At 41.3% G+C, this 17,014-nt stretch overlaps 1 protein-coding gene across 1 annotated transcript; it reads right to left on the bottom strand.

Moving 5' to 3' along the window:
* Positions 1-2,559: 2,559 nt before the first annotated feature.
* LOC132836199 (gastrula zinc finger protein XlCGF7.1-like) lies at positions 2,560-9,941 on the bottom strand. Its single transcript, XM_060855528.1, has 2 exons — positions 9,918-9,941; positions 2,560-4,832 (listed from the first exon to the last, which is right to left on the bottom strand). Exons 1-2 carry the CDS (start codon positions 9,939-9,941, stop codon positions 3,969-3,971), a joined length of 888 nt encoding a protein of 295 aa, XP_060711511.1. The 3' UTR covers positions 2,560-3,968.
* Between the last annotated feature and the right edge of the window lie 7,073 nt (positions 9,942-17,014).

Genomic DNA, 17,014 nt, shown 5'->3' with positions numbered 1-17,014 from the left:
ATTGCCAATCCCTCAATTCCCTTCAACACCAATGCACAGTAGCAGCACATTTTACCATGTACAAGAATGTACTGTAATAACTCACTGAGGCTCTTAAAACACACCTAAACCCACAACCACCACCATCTAGACAGAGTTCCATAGATTCAAGATAGTGTCACTACCTGCAAGTACCGGTCCAAGCCATATACCATTCTGACTGAGAACGATATCACTCACCCTTCGCTGACACTAAGTCAACATCTTGGTATTCTCTTTCACACAGCACTAACCCTAATTACCCAATCCACCCTCCTAGTGCTGCACATCTAGATTATTCAGATTCATTCAGCTAAATTTTACAATTTGCCTTTGTGTTTTTATGAAATCTTTCTCACTTTTTTTCCCTGTTTTAAATCAATTTTACAAATCAAGTAATTGGGAGGATTTTCTGTTGTGAAAGTCAAGCTATCAGGATTTGATGAAGTGTCTAATTCATTGTAATCTGAATAGCGCAGCATTTTAAAATTGTAAGAAAACAGCCAGTTCACAAGTCTCATCACACTGAGGTGACACGCAGACATTTGGGGACTGAGAAGGGATCAAGTTACTCATCAAAGCTGGAAATGCATTGATGTGCATACACTGTGAATAAGCCATTCAGCTGTTGAGTGTAGGAAGTGATTCATTCAATTATCCATCCTGCTGACCCACCAACATCATCTACTGGGGACAAATCATTCAACTGTTTCGTGTAGAGGAGGGAATTTCCTCATTGATCCCACCTGCAGACACACAAAATGATAATGAGGAGATGCTGTTCACTTTGAGCATAGGGAGGAATTCATTGTCAGATAAACTGCTTGAAACATGAGCGTTTATACTGGTAAAATATCTCTTAAGTGCCCAGACTGTGGGAAATACTGTGCAGGTTCCGAGGACCTGATGTCTCATCAATGTGTTCTCGTTGTGGTACTGAGTTCAGGTGACAATTGCTACTCACCGCAGGCTGTCACGCTCACAATAGGGAGAAGTAGTTCACTTTGCGCATGCATGGAAACAGATTCATTTAGCCATCCATTCGCCTGAAACACCACCAAAATCATACCAGCGAGAGAGAGATCACTGATATGCCTAGAATGCGGCAAATGCTTTAAAGGTTCCAGGGAACTGATTTGTTCATGGGCTGTCATGAGGGACTGTGTCAGCAATGAATGGCCCATATACAAACCATTCCATCTGACAGAGACTCGTGAGCAGTTAGGAAATAATAAGAAACAGTGATGAATGATCAACAGATTTTTTTTACATGGTGGAAGGTTTGAGTTGGAGTTCCCCTGTGGTTGGCGTCGAGACCCTTTCCTGACATGTTAATAATCTGAAATTTTGTCCAATGCACAATTTCATATTTTGCAGACAGTAGGAAACTTGGGTGAACAGTTAACTCTGAGGAATGTGAACAACCTGAAAATAATACTGACAGATTGGAGGAGTTGAAGTTCAGAAAGAACATGGACAGTACAAAATCAAGGGTAAGTACTCTACAAGGGAGCATTAGCAGAGGGTCTTAGATGTAAATGTGCATCAATTATTAAAGATGGCAGTACAGATAAGGAGAGCCATTAATGAAGCTTATGGTATCCTAGGTTTTGTTATTCGCAGTATAGACTAGAAGAGGTTATGTTGAGCTTATGTAAGGCACAACTGTGACCTCAGAGGGAGTATTATGTACAGGTCTGGGTGCCTCACTTCAGGAAGAACAAGAACTCATTGTAAAAAGTGCCGAAGAGCTTTACAGGAATGGTTCCAAGGATGGGGAATTTGTTATAAAGACAATGTGAAGAAATTGGGACTGTTTTCATTACAGAAGGTTAAGAGATTTGATTGAAGTTTTCAAAATCAAGAGGGTCTGGATGGAAACGGTTTCTGTTTAGACTTGGATTGAGAACTGAAGCACATAACTTGAAAGTGAAATGCAAAGGGACAGAATCCTTGTACACTGCTGATAGTTAAGGTCTGGAATGCACTGCCTGGAAGTGTGGCAGTGTCAACTTTAACCAAGACATTCAAGAGGGAAAATCAGATAATTATATGAATAGCAATAATGTGCAGGGCTAAGTGGACAGGCAAGAAAATGACACTGTTGTGTTGTTCCTTTGGACAGCCTGTGCAGGTACAATGGGCAGACTGGTCTCCGAAAGCATCGCAACAATTGAGATTCTGTTTTTGTCTTTCAATGCAATCTGCTGCCGGGCTCTTCAGTCCACACAGCCTGATCAGGTTCACCACATCGATCAGTCATATTGTGATGGATGGCAAGCCTGTTACAAAGCAGGAATCACAACACAGCAGTTAAAAGTAGCTACTCAAGTAAGTCAAAGATTGGAAAGTGGTGTTCCACAGGGATAAAAAAAATGAACGCTCAGTTATTGACAATTTACATGAGAATGAGCATCAGAAATATAAACCCCAATTTTACAGCGTAGGTACAGAATTTCAGTAAAACCACAAACAGAAATGTAAAATGTGGCAGCACAGTTCATTACATCTTTAATTCAATTGCTAACTGAACAAATCACAAAGAAGTGATAAACTGCTTTATTTATTAATTGATTATTATATTTAGAGGTAAAGTTAACACTGAGGAGGACTACTAAAAAGTCCTGGTTACTGACATGTACACATCAATACAGTGAGGAATTCTTGGTAATATGCTGCAGATCCCAATTTATTTGGTGATCAAACATCCATTGTATCATTGCACCAGCATTTAAAGCTCCTGTGAACTCTTCAATTTGCTATTATAATGCACTGATTGATCCAGTTTTCTTATTCATTCATGAGATATGGGCATCACTGGCTCAGCTGGTACTTAATGCCCAGCCCTACTTAGCCAGCAGATGGTAGATGAAGTGGTAGAGGTGAGTATAATTATAAATTTAAAAGACATTTGGACCGAAGGGTCTGTTGCTCAATGACTCTATGATGTTGAGCTTCCTTCTTGAAACGCTGCAGGTCATATGGTGTGGGGACACTCACAACACTGAGGGGGTGGAGTTCCAGGAGTTTGACCCAGCACAGTGAAGGAACAGCAATTTACTTCCAAGGCAGGATGAGCGAGTGTCTCATAGGGGAACTTGCTGGTGCAGATGTTACCACGTATCTGTTGCCATTGCCCTTCTAAAAGGTAACAGTTGCAGGTTTGGAGGTGAGTTACTCACTGTCGAATTCCCAATCTCTGACCTATTATTGCTTAATGTGAAAAGCACTATATAAATACAAGTAGTGTTGATACGGGTTTAAAACAGTTGCCTCAGGACTGTCACAAAAACACATCAAAAACTTCGCCGATGATCGTCCTCATTTTTAAGGTGGAAACGTAATCCTGCCATTTCAGTTTAGTCAGGAACACAGCACAGCTTTACACCAATCTCTGATTTAACAGAATGTGTCCACTATTCCTGTCTAGAAACACAGCTGTAATGGAGCTTCTCCTCTATTTTGTGGAGGTCGGAATGATGATAGTTACAAAACAGAAGTCAGAGGCTGGATTCACAGGGGCTTTGGAACAGTCTTTCCATCCATTTGCTTTTCACATCGCACAGCCTGATTCTTGGTAAATGTGAAAATATATTGTACAGAAGCAACTGTCACATATTGCTTACACACCTTCAAATTAATCCACAAGGGGTCTTTCTTGCAGTGAAGAGATGAAAAAGACTAAAATACTGTCCCTCTCTGTGACTCTGAAGGACGACGACCAGGCTGATATTCTGTTCCTGTTCTACATTCTTTTCTGAGCTCTCACGCAGGTGGGAGAGAGAAAACAAATTACAACAATGCGTTTGATATTTATCCAGAATAATAAGCAGCAAACTATGTTTATTTTGTTTTCAAAATCAGTATAAAGAAACCAACTTGTCAGAATGAAAGAATTCAATCCTTAACATGAGCAACGGTAACAATAACTGCTGAAACCACCCCTGTCATCACTTGTGAATTCGCTGGTGTGTCAGGCAGGAGGATGACTGTGTGAAAGCCTTCCCACACACAGAGCAGGTGTATGGTCTCTCCCCAGTGTGAACTCGCTGGTGTATCAGCAGATCCTTTTTGCATTTAAAGGTCTTTTCACAGTCAGAGCACTGGAAAGGTCTGTGATCGGTGTGAACAAGTTGGTGTGTCAGAAGGTGGGATGACCGAGTAAATCCCTTTCCGCATATGGAACAGATGAACGGCCTCTCCCCGGTGTGAACACGCTGGTGAATCAGTAGGTCAGATGAATTGGTGAATCCTTTCCCACACAAGGTACAGGAGAACGGTCTCTCCCCAGTGTGAATGCGGTGATGTGTCAGCAGTTTGGATGGTCGATTAAATCCTTTCCCACAGATAAAGCAAGTGAACGCACTCTCCCCAGTGTGAGTGCGCTGGTGTTTCAGAAATCTGGACAGTCGGTTAAATCCTTCCCCACAGAAGGTACAGGAGAAAGGACTTTCCCTCGTGTGAATTTGCTGGTGTTTCAGCAGGTAGGACGACTGAGTGAATCCCTTCCCACACACAGAGCAAGTGAAAGGCCTCTCTCCACTGTGAGTTTGCTGATGCCTCAGAAAGTTCGACGACTGACTAATTGCCTTCCCACATACAGAGCAAATGAGTGAACTTTGCTCCGTGTGAAGTTGCTTGTGTCGGAGAAGGTTGGATGAATGAGTGAAGCCCTTCCCACACACAGAGCACGTAAATGGCCTCTCTCCAGTGTGGCTGCGTTGATGAATTTCCAGTTTTGATGGGGAGCTGAATCCCTTCCCACAATCGCCACATTTCCACGGCTTCTCCGCGGTGCTGGTGTCCTCTTGTCTCTCCAGGTTGGATGGTCAATTCACACCTCCTCCCCACACAGTTCCTCCAACTGTGAGTGCTGTGATGTTTCTTCAGACTTTGCAATCAATTAAAACATTTCTCCATGAATATCAAATGTTTAGCGATACACAGTCACTGCTGCACTGAGTGAATCGGTCAGAATTTGATGGGATATTTGGTTTGAGATTCGTATCTGCAAAATCTTCCTTTCAAAAATCCTACAAAAGGAGTTTACAAAAGTCAGTTCAGGATAGAAATACAGAACAGCGAATTTGAGATTTTAACCACTTTATCATGCTAATGGTGTGTGGGTATCACAGGTAAGGCCAATAACTGTCCATTCTAACAGCACCACCACCTTCATGAGGGCAGAGAAGTTGTAAGGTTGTAAAATGTGGAAAGCATTGAACGGTCCCTTTAAAAGATGTTTTCTTTCTGTGCTTAGCATTAAAATTGATTTGTAGCAGCAGCCTGAATTTGCTAGTACACAGAACACTCAGATTGAAACATTTCATATCAAGAGGTTGCGCAAAGTTTTATCAAGGCGACAGGTTTTGAATTTAGCCAATCAATTTAAATCAGGCCCTTAGCTACCCAAAACTCACTAAATTTAAATCTGATGGTTTTGACAACCTAGGACCAATCCGATTGTAAAAATCGATAGGTCATCAAGGCTATAAAAGAAGGGAGCAGTTGAAAAATTGGCAGAGCTAACTGCCATCTGCCAGAGTTAACAGCTCTCAGAGAAAGCACCATCCATATACCACGGTACTGCGGCACATCATCTATAGTCCTGACAGAACAATTACAGAGAAAGCACTCCTAACAAAGAAAGCACAGAAAATTCCAGAAGACATGTAATCTGGCTGTAATTTCAAGAGATTAAATTATGGGGTTTTTTGTATATGAGTGGAATTCTTATTTATTGGAACAGCATACCGTGTCTTGTTTTATTCGGGAATTGTTAGTAGTTAGAGGCAATTTATTTGGTTTGTTACTAATTTAGTTAGGTTGTTCACTGTTAGAGTTAGATAGATAAATTGTGCACTTGTTGATTGTGAAGTGAATGCCAGGGATTTCTTCTACTTAACCACTAGAAGTTGCTGAAAAAAATGGATTATGCACCTTCTCCCACTCCTTTTAATAGATTGTAGGGTGAAGTGCTCCCCTTTCAGGTGATTTGGTTTTCATTCTCAGAGAAGATGTCAACATCGGCTTTGTACCAGAATGGGGGCTTGGTCTGAGATCTATAGATAAAACTTAAGTGGGAAGTGGAAATCTGTTTAAATTTGGTTGCTTGTTGTTGGTTAAATCAAAAAAGTGGGGAAATGGCTCTTAACATTGCTAAAGAGGTTCTGGGGGTGAAGATGCTTCCCAAATTTGCCAAGAAAGACAGAAAAATATGACACTTGCAGAATTAGGCAAAAAAACTAAAATTGGGCTTAACTGGGGTAAAAACAAAGCTGAAATTATAACAGAGTTAGCCAAGTATTTAGACACACCAAGGAAACAGTCAAGTGCAGTGGAATTAGAAAAAAATTGAATTCCAAATGAGACAATTGGAGTTATAAAATGAGCTTAAAAGGCTGGAGTTAGAAGAGGGCAAAAGAAAGGGAAATAACCACCCTCGCAGAGGGGGAGAAAAGGAAAGAACCACTCCTGCAAAGGGGGAGAAAAGGAAAGAGCCACTCCTGCAGAGGGGGAGAAAAGGAAAGAGCCACTCCTGCAGAGGGGGAGAAAAGGAAAGAGCCACTCCTGCAGAGGGGGAGAAAAGGAAAGAGCCACTCCTGCAGAGGGGGAGAAAAGGAAAGAGCCACTCCTGCAGAGGGGGAGAAAACGAAAGAGCCACTCCTGCAGAGGGGGAGAAAACGAAAGAGCCACTCCTGCAGAGGAAAGGAAGAATAGGTTCAACTTGGAAAAATGAATTTGAAACCTGAAGCAAAGAGACTTTAATGAGCAAACTCATCTTGGTCAACGGCCTAGTAGGGTATATACAAACATTAACATTTGATGAAAAAGATGAGGAAGCCTTTTTCATTTGCTTTGAACTGGCCAGAGATTGTGTGGTAATATTAATTCATACCAAGGTAGTAGGCAGGGCAAGTGAGGTGTTTGCAGGGCTGTCAGAGATGTCAGGAGAATATGAAGATTTAAAAAAAGGCAATTTTGAGTGCCTTCGAATTGGTACCAGAAACATCTAGATAACGGTTCAGAAATGTAAGAAAGGAACCAGGTCAGACTTATCTCGAGTTTGAATGAATTAAACAACAGGTGGATGAAAGCATTCAAGATAGAAGACATATGGGATCATAGAGATTTTATTCTGCTGGAGGAGTTTAAAAACCCATTTCCAGAAGTGATAAGAACACATATTGAGGAACAGCAAGTTCAAACAGACAGAAGAGCAGCAGCGATGGCAGATGGGCACAAATTGACATCCAGCTTCCAACAGCAATTTCATTCTGTGAAGGATAGAAGTTGGGAAAGAGAGAGATCCTTCGATGAAAAACAAAAAGTAGATCATACTGGGAACAGTTTAGCACAGGTGAAAAAAGAAACCAAAGAGGGTGAAAAAGAGGTGAAAGACCTCAGGAGATTTCAGTGCAATAAGGTGGGACACATAAATTCAAGATTTACTCAATCAGAACAGGAAGACTAGATAAAGAAGTTAAAATATTGAGAGATATGGGAGCTTGTCTGTCTCTAATAGTAAGAGATGAAAATATTCAAACTCCTTCTGAAATATTGCCTGAGAGAGTGGTAATCTGTGGAATAAGTGGCGAGAGGAGTAGTGTTCCCCTGTTTAAGATAAAGCTAGTGAGTCAAATCAAGACTTGGGAAATGATAATGGAAGTGATGGAAAACTTGGCTATTCCAAGATTACAGTTTATTCTTGGAAATGATATAGCAGGATCACAGGTGGGAGTGATGCCCATTGTAGTGGAAAAGCCAAAAGAAATCCAGGGAACTGAGGAGTTAAAAGAAAAATACCCTGGAATTTTTCCAGACTGTGTGGTGACAAGATCTCACAGGAATTAAGTTAAAACAAGAAAGGAAAACAAAAGAGCAAGATGAAGGAGTTGAGGTCCAGTTAGCTAACACTCTGTTTGATGAGATGATAAAGGAAAAAAACAGATTAGCGTGTGTTTAGTTCTGACAGATTAATGGAGTTACAACAAAAAGGTGAGACAATAAAGGATTTATATCTCACAGCCTACTCAGAAAAAGAATTCGAGTGTATTCCAGAATGCTATTACCTTAAGGTGGAAATGGAGACCATGGCAGGTTACTGCAGGTTCACCAGATTGTGTTGTTGGTAGAATGCAGAAGGAAGCATTGCAGCTGTAGGAGGTTCATCTAGGAGTGAGGAAGACTCAGGCTAAGATACATAAGTATTTTTATTGGCCTAGATTACCTAAAGATGTGGTTGAATTTTGCCATACCCGTCATATGTGTCAGATGGTAGAAAGACCACAGGCAGTGATAAAACCAGTGCCTATGATGCCAATTTGTGCATGTGAAGAACCATTCACACAGGTTATGATTGATTGCATAGATTCCCTCCCTAAAACAAAAAGTGAGAATCAGTATTTACTAACCATAATGGATATTCTTCCGGGTTTCCGGAGGAAACACTATTACTGAATGTCACGGCAAAAAACGTTAGGAAAGAGTTTCTTACTTTTTTTTTAACCCCTTATGGACTATTCAGGGAGGTTCGGCCAGACCAAGGGTCCAATTTTATTGCCAGAGTGAGGAATCAAATCCAGAAGATTTGGACTTTGACATGCCTAAGAATAAATTGACTAATGAGCAAATCCTGAAGAAATGGGACAAGGTAGTGAGCTATCTCCCAGGAACAGAGAATTGATTTAAAAAAAAATTATTACAAGGTTGTGAGGACCAATGCCACAATACACTAGGTTTGTAAGTTGGGTGGGAGGGTGAACTGTGGTGAAGATGCAGAGATCCTTCAGCATGATCTGCACAGGTTGGGTGAGTGGGCACATCAATCGCAGATGCAGTATAATTTGGATAAATGTGAGGTTATTCACTTTGGAAGCAAAAACAAGAACGGAGGTTACTACCTGACAGGCTGTACATTGGGAAAAGGGAGTGTGCAGTGGGTCCTGGGTGTCCCTGTGCACCAGTCGCTGAAGGTAAGCATGCAGGTGCAGCAGGCGATAAAGAAGGTAAATAGTATGTTGGCCTTCACTGTGAGAGGTTTCAAGTACAGGAGCAGGGGTGTGTTGCTGCAGTTATACAGGGCCTTGGTGAGGCCACACCTAGAATACTGTGCGCTGTTTTGGTCTCCTTTTCTGAGGAAGGATGCTCTTGCTCTTGAGGGAGTGCAGCAAAGGTTTATCAGGCTGATCCCGAGGCTGATAAAAATGAGGAGAGATTGACTAGGTTAGGATTGGTTTTGCTGGAGTTCAGATGAGTGAGATGGGATTTCATAGACACCTATAAAATTCTAACAGAACCAGACAGGGTAGATGCAGGGAGGATGTTCCTGATGGTGGGTGTGTCTAGAACCAGAGGTCACAGTCTGAGGATCATTTAGGGCAGAGATGAGGAGACATCTCTTCTCCCAAAGTAGTTTTGATGCCAAAACATTGAGTGTATTCAAAAGCAACTAGATATAGCACTTGGAGTGAATGGGATCAAAGGTTATGGGGGAGAAAGCAGGATTAGGCTATTGAGTTGGATGTCAGCCATGATTGTGATGAATGGTGGAGCAGGCTTGAAGGGCCGAATGGCCTCCTCCTGTTCCTATCTTTTACGTTTGACATAGGCATTGCTGTTTTGATAAAACAACACCCCTACCAGCTTAATCCTCTCAAAGGAGGTCAGGTTCAGAAGGAAGTGGAAGCGATGCTCCAAGTTGACATTACAGAGATGAATCAAATCAAGTGGAGTTCGCTGATCATGTTGGTCCTGAATCCTGATAGCACTTAATGATCCTGTATAGATTATCAGAAGGTCAACGCTGTGGCAAATTCTGACTCGTACCCAATTCCAAGGCTGAAGGATTGTGTGGGAAAAAGTGAGTCAAGCCACTTACATCACAAAGTTGGACTTACTTTGTGGTTACTGGCAAGTACCATTGTTGGAGAAAGCAAGTTTCTGCTTTTGTAACTCCAAATCAACTTAAAGTAATGTCCTTTCGAATGAAAAATGCACCAGTCACTATTCAAAGGCTTATGAACAGAGCTGTTGCAGGATTGACTAATTGTGCCGTCTACATAGATGGCTTAGTGATCTTTAGCCATTCGTGGAAAGATCACATGAAGCATTTCGCAGAGCTCTTTGAGAGACTACAGAAGGCAAAGTTGACCATAAACTTGACAAAAATAGATCTTGTGAAGGCAGAAGTGACATTCTTCTGGCACAGCATTGGATATGCTCAAATGACATCGAGGAACTATCCTTGAAGAAGGAAGTATAACAATTTTTATGACTGAGTGGATACTACAGGAAATTTTTAATCAAACTTTAGCTCCATATTGGCACCGTTGACAGATTTGTTGAAATATAGCACAAAATTTCCAAGGACCGAACAAAGCTAGGAGGTATTTGAGAATTTAAAAGTAGTTTTAACCATTGCATCAGTTTTAACCACGCCAAATTTCCTGAAACCCTTTAAAAGTCACCATCGACACAAGCGATGTAGGTGCTGGGATGGGAGTTAGTTTGTGACAGGAGGAACTGGTTACTTTTCAAACAAACTCACTATCCAACAGAAAACTTTTGAAAATGAATTACTGAGTTCGGTAGTGGCCTTACAACATTTTAATGTTTACGTTGCAAGCAACGTATCAGAGATGACTGCACATATTGATCATAATCCTTCAATATTTCTACAGTGGTTTCAGGATAAGAACACATTTCGTTGGAGTCTCAAGTTACAAGCATTTAATTTACAGATTGTACATATTGCAGGTCGCGAAAATATTAACAGATTTAAAAGAAAAATGTAAATACAAGATAGGAATGGGAGTGTTTCATGTTGTGCCTAAATAGAATTTGTATAAAACGTATAACCGTAGATTATTGGTCAATGGATCTAGTAAAACGGAGTTAAGGCTTTAAGAGAGAAAAAAAGGCCATCTTTTCATAATGACGGTTCATTTTTTTCTTAAGGGGTGAGGTGTTGCGAAGTTGGTGTGTGTAAAATGAGGAAAGCATTGTACGGTTTCTCTAAAAGATGGTGTATTTTTCTGTGCTGAGCATTAAAATAGATGTCTGGCAGCAGCTTCAGTTTGCTAGTACACAGAGCACCCAAATGGAAACATTTTGTATCGAAAGGCCAAGCAGCAGTTTTAGCAAGGTTTTGAATTTAGCCAACCAATTTAAATCAGGCCCTTAGCTACCGAAAACGTAGTAAATTTAAATCTGATGGTTTTGACAACCTAGGACCAATCCGATTGTAGGTCATCAAAGTTATAAAAGAAGGAAGCAGATTGAAAAATCAGCAAAGTTAACTTCCATCTCTTAGAGAAAACACCATCTATATACGACACTGCAGCACACACATCTAAACTCCTGATAGAAGAATCTACCGTTAAAGCACTCCTCACAGAAGAGGAATTGATGGAGAAAGCACAGAAAATTCTAGAAGACATGTAACCTGGCTGTAATTTGAAGAGACTAAATTATTATTTTTTGTATACAAGTGGACTTCTACTTACTGGAACAGCATACTATTAGAGTCTTGTTTTATTAGTTAGTAGCTAGAAGGGATTTATTTGGTTTGTTACTAGTTAGGTTGTTCACTGTTAGAGTGAGATAAATTGTCACTTGTTAATTGTGAGGGGAGAATCAGGGATTTCTTTTACTTAACCACTAGAAAAAAACGGATTACACCCCTTCTCATGGACATTTTAAACAGATTATGGTTTGTGTGATTTGGTTTTAGCTCCCAGAGGGGAGGTCAATCTCCACGTTATAACCCACCATGGCAGATGGTGAAATTTGAATTCAATTCAATAAATATCTGGAATTAACAGTCTAATGATGACTGTGAATCCATTGTCAAGAAAACCCATCTGGTTCACTAATGTCCTTTAGGGAAGGAAACTGCCATCCAAACCCAGTCTGGCTTCCTACATGCAACTCCAGACCCACATCAATGTGGTTGATTCTTAACCGTCCTGCTTGTAATTAGGGATGGGCAATAAATGCTGGTCTAGCCAGAGATGTCCCCATCTCATTGCAGTGTGGTGTGCATGCAACCACAATGCTGTTAATGAGTTCTAAGAGTTTCAATGATTGAGGAATGGCAATACAGTGCCAAGTCTTACTTCTGTTGGCGAGGAGGTCACTGATAAGGAAGCTGAAGGTGTCCTGAGGAAGTCCTGCAATGATAGCATGGGACTGAGATGATCGACCTCCAACATCCACCACCCTTTGGGCAAAGTCAGACTCCAGGCAGAGATTTTATCCTAATTCCCACTGCTGTACTAGGCCTCTTGATGCAACACTCAGACAAATGCTGCGGTGATATTTAATGCAGTCACCTTCACCTTACCTCACCTTCGGAATTCAGCTGTTTTTGTCTGTGTTTGGATCCTCCCTCTGTCTCTAAGACAACTCCTCTTTCACCCCTCACCTCTGCTTCTATCGAGTACATCTCATGACAAAGGGACTGTCCAGAATGCCCTGCGCCCGGACCTAGGAGCATGCGTAGTTGGTGCGAGCTAGAGCGCTATCCTGAGCGCTCGGCATTGTGGGAAATGCGATCGCCATTACTATATCAGCACCCTCCTCCTCCACAAATGTTCCAACTCAAAAGACTGTTATCTTTCTCATACATAAAAAAAACGAATAGGGAGAAAATAAAGTGAACATTTAAAAGTATTTGTCCCACTAGCCAGATTTTGAGTACGTTTTATTTCCTAAACTTGAAGTCCTGAAGCACAGAGAGGCATAAAACCGTTTATAAACCATGATGTGGAGGTGCCGTTGTTGGACTGGGGTGGTCAAAGTTAAGAAAATCACACAACACCAGGTTATAATCCAACAGGTTTATTTGGAAGTACGAGCTTTCAGAGCACAGCGCCTTCATTGGGTAGCTAGTGGGCAGGATTATAGGACACAGAATTTACACTTTATTACTATAAATTCTGTGTCCTATGATCCTGCCCCACCAGCTACTGATGAAAGAGCTGCGCTCTGAAAGCTTGCACTCCCAAATAAACCTGCTGGCTTATAAATTAAACTGCATAATATATTACTGTTTGCAGCAAACCACGTGGGAATTATCCATTTCTCTGTTGGAGCCAAGAAAAAAACTGCCAGTTACACAGGAGCAGTATAAAATATTTAATACAGATAGCACCCACTCTCCGAAAGTAGAGAGTGTTCCCAGGAAATCTATCGTAAGCCGAAAATGGTGTAAATGCATGATTTATATGGGAAAAAGTATCGCCGTTTTTTTTCATACAAGTGAAAATTCTCTTCGGATTCATAAAAACAGGTACAAATGTAGGTCTTTCGTAAAAACAAAATTACATAAAGTGAACATCTGAAAAGCAGGGGATACCTGTACTACATAAGATACAGAAAAACAAATGATTCTATATCTATCCTAGGTTATTTGTCACATCAGCAAGAAGGGCGGCACGGTGGTTAGCACTGCTGCCTCACAGCGCCAGGGACCTGGGTTCAATTCCTGCCTCAGGCGACTGACTGTGTGGAGTTTGCACATTCTCCCCGTGTCTGCGTGGGTTTCCTCCGGGTGCTCCGGTTTCCTCCCACAGTCCAAAGATGTGCGGGTCAGGTGAATTGGCCATGCTAAATTGCCCGTAGTGTAAGGTTAGGGGTATGGGTGGGTTGCGCTACGGCGGGTCGGTGTGGACTTGTTGGGCCGGAGGGCCTGTTTCCACACTGTAAGTAATCTAAATCTAAGTGGTTTGATTGGTCCAGTCACCCTATGTGCAACATTGTATTCAATGATAATTTTTGTTTATCTTGTAAAACATTAACTCTAAATTATAACACCTCTTTATAATTTAACCACATAATAAAGGACATTTCTTAACACTTTCCACCATATTTTGAGATGAACCGAAATGGTGATTTAATTATATTTCATGTAATTTAATGACTGATGCTTATGATTCAGCATGGTATATTTTGGGAAGATCAAACACAGATATAGCCACTTTGCAACTTCAAAATCCTTTCAGTTTCTAAGCTGGCCCCTTAGCTTCTGGCCATGTGTTTAATTCTCTGTCCTAATCCAACACTGCACTATCCCAATAAAGCTCAGTGGGAGCTGGGGGAACAACAGCTCTTCTTTCAATTGGACTCTTTACAACCTCTGAACTCAGCAGTTTCTGCGGCAAAAGGCGGTGGTCAGAACCTGGAATTTTCAACCTGAAAACAAGATGGTATCTGATCCTGAAGAAATTTTGAAAGGCAGTTGACATGGATTTGAAAATGTGGCACTTACAGGGTTACAAAATACAAGTGGATGGATGGGGCTAAAATAACAGCACTTTGAAAGAAGTAGCACAAATGCAAATTGTTGAATGGCCTCCTTCTGGTTGTAAGATTCTGTCATTTGAGGAGTCGGTCATTCTGTCCATTAAATGTATTCCACCCTCTACTTTATTTGCAAGTGTTTCCTAATTCACTCTTAGAACATCACACTGGGGAGAAACAAATGAAATGTGGGCACCGTGGGAAGGGATTCAATTCTAAGTTCAGTTGCAATCTCATCGGTGCAGTCACACTGGAGAGAGGCCATTCACTTGCTCTGAGTGTAGAGAAAGACTCACTTTGTCATGCAGTCTTTTGGCTCACCAGTGAGTTCACACTGACCAAAGACCTTTTACATGTCCACACTGCGGTAAGAGCTTTAAAAGGTCTGGGCAATTGATGTGTCACCAACGTGTTGACCATGACGAGAGACTAATCAGGTACTCTCACTCGGAGGTTGAGTTCAGGCAATTATCTGACCTCACACTGAGGAACACCCATTCACCTGTACAGAATATGGGAAGGGATTCATTTGGTCATCCTGTCTGCTGACTTATCAGGCTTTACGCTAGGGAGAGGCCATTCACCTGTCAGAGTGTGCAAAAGCATATATTCAGTCATCCAAACTGCTAACACCAGTGATTTCACACTGGGGAGAGCGCATCCATCTGCTTCTTGTGTGTGAAGAGATTTGCTAACTCATCCACTCTGCTGAGGCACCAGCAAATTCACAAATAACTGCTGCGATTGGGCTTTTCTGTCAATCACGTACAGGCCTGAATCATATTCACTTTCTTTGCCAAGGTTAAAAACACCAACTCATTTTAAGGGGAATATTATTCTGGACAAAAAGTCATATCAGCTCAGTGTTAAATGCGTAGTGTGTTAAATCTTTACAATATCTCTGACATAAGTTATTTCCTTGTGAAGGACTTTCCCTCTCTCTTCTCTCCTCCATCCTCACCGCCATCAAGATTTGATCTCTTAAGAGGATGTGACAAGGAAGGTGGAGAAAGGAGACACGGTATATATTTGGATTTCCAACCAATGTTCAATAAGACGTCAGGTAAAAGGTTTCTGTGCGAAGTAGGAGCTCACAGTGTTAGGGGTTATCATGGACAGAGGGTTGGCTCACTAATAGCAACTTGATTGTTGGGATAAATATTAGTTTTAAGGTTTGCAAATTTTAATTAGTGGAGTAACACGGATCAACCTATAACTAGTGACTCGGACGAAGCAGACAACTGTATTGTAAGTAAACTTGCTAAGCAAGACATGAGGAGGTTAAACTGAACTTACAAAGCGAGAAAGGTATTGAAGAAAACAAAATGACAGATTGAGCTGAATTGTGCGAAACTGTGTGGATGTCCATTCTGGGAGGAAGTATAGAAAAGCAGAATAGTCCTTAAATAGAAGAGACCACAGAATGCTGAAGTACAGAGAGATCTGTTGTCCTTCAATCACAAGCAGTTGTATGCATGTACAGCAATTAATCAGAAAAACAAGCAGATTTATAGCCCTGATTTGCAAGTCTTATTGTGATTGTACAAGGCATTGGTGGGAATGACCTCAAGCACCATGGACAGTGTTGGGAATACATATTCATATTTATGGATTGTGTGAAAAATTGGAAGATGTGGAAATGTTTGGACAACTTCTGGAATGTAAACAGTTTTTACTCAGTGTTATTTATTTGGAAAATAAGGTCAGATTTATTGTCTGCTGTGTTTTATGTGCTAAGGACAAAGTCAATGACTTGCAAGAAAAAGACAGGTAAAACTTTTAGAGAGATCAGAGATTGGATTTATGGAAATTAATTCCAGGAAAACACAGCTTTTCAAAAGACTATGAGGAATTATTAGTACTGACATGTATGAAGTGAGCTGCCATTGGAGGTGGTGGAGGCTGGTACAATTGCAATATTTAAAAAGCATCTGGATGGGTATATGAATAGGAAGGGTTTGGAGGGATATGGGCCAGGTGCTGGCAGGTGGGACTACATTGGGTTGGGATATCTGGACGGCATGATCGAGTTGGACCAAAGGGTCTGTTTCCATGCTGTACATCTCTCTGACTCTCTGATTACAACTTTCCCAGCAACCCTTGCTGGTCTTGATGTCTATGACCTATGTTTTCACTGATCTAGGTGGTCAGTAAGGAAGGAAATCTCCGATACTGCAAGTCTCTCTCATTTAGTCTCTCAGTTTAAGTTATTAGCAATCAGATAAAGTTTCCAAATATCAGTATTTCTGAATACTTTATAATCCCAAAAAGCTGAACTGTTAACCGTTTCCCAAACACTTGATCCAGCTCGATTTCCATAAGACCATAAAACATAGCAGTGGAAGTAAGGCCATTCGGCCCATTGAGTCCACTCCGCCATTCAATCATGACTGATGGGCATTTCAACTCTACTTACCAGCATTCTCCCCGTAGCCCGTAATTTCTCGTGACATCAAGAATCTAGCAATCTCTGCCTTGAAGACATTTAGCGTCCCGGCCTCCACTGCACTCTGCAGCAATGAATTCCACAGGCCCACCACTCTCTGGCTGAAGAAATGTATCCGCATTTCTGTTCTGAATTGACCCCCTCTAATTCTAAGGCTGTGTCCACAGGTCCTAGTCTCCTCGCCTAACGGAAGCAATTTCCTAGCGTCCACCCTTTCCAAGCCATGTATTATCTTGTAAGTTTCTA

Source organism: Hemiscyllium ocellatum, chromosome 46, assembly GCF_020745735.1.
Source record: "Hemiscyllium ocellatum isolate sHemOce1 chromosome 46, sHemOce1.pat.X.cur, whole genome shotgun sequence".
Taxonomy (NCBI): Eukaryota; Metazoa; Chordata; class Chondrichthyes; order Orectolobiformes; family Hemiscylliidae; genus Hemiscyllium; species Hemiscyllium ocellatum.
This window is presented reverse-complemented; position numbering and strand designations above follow the sequence as displayed.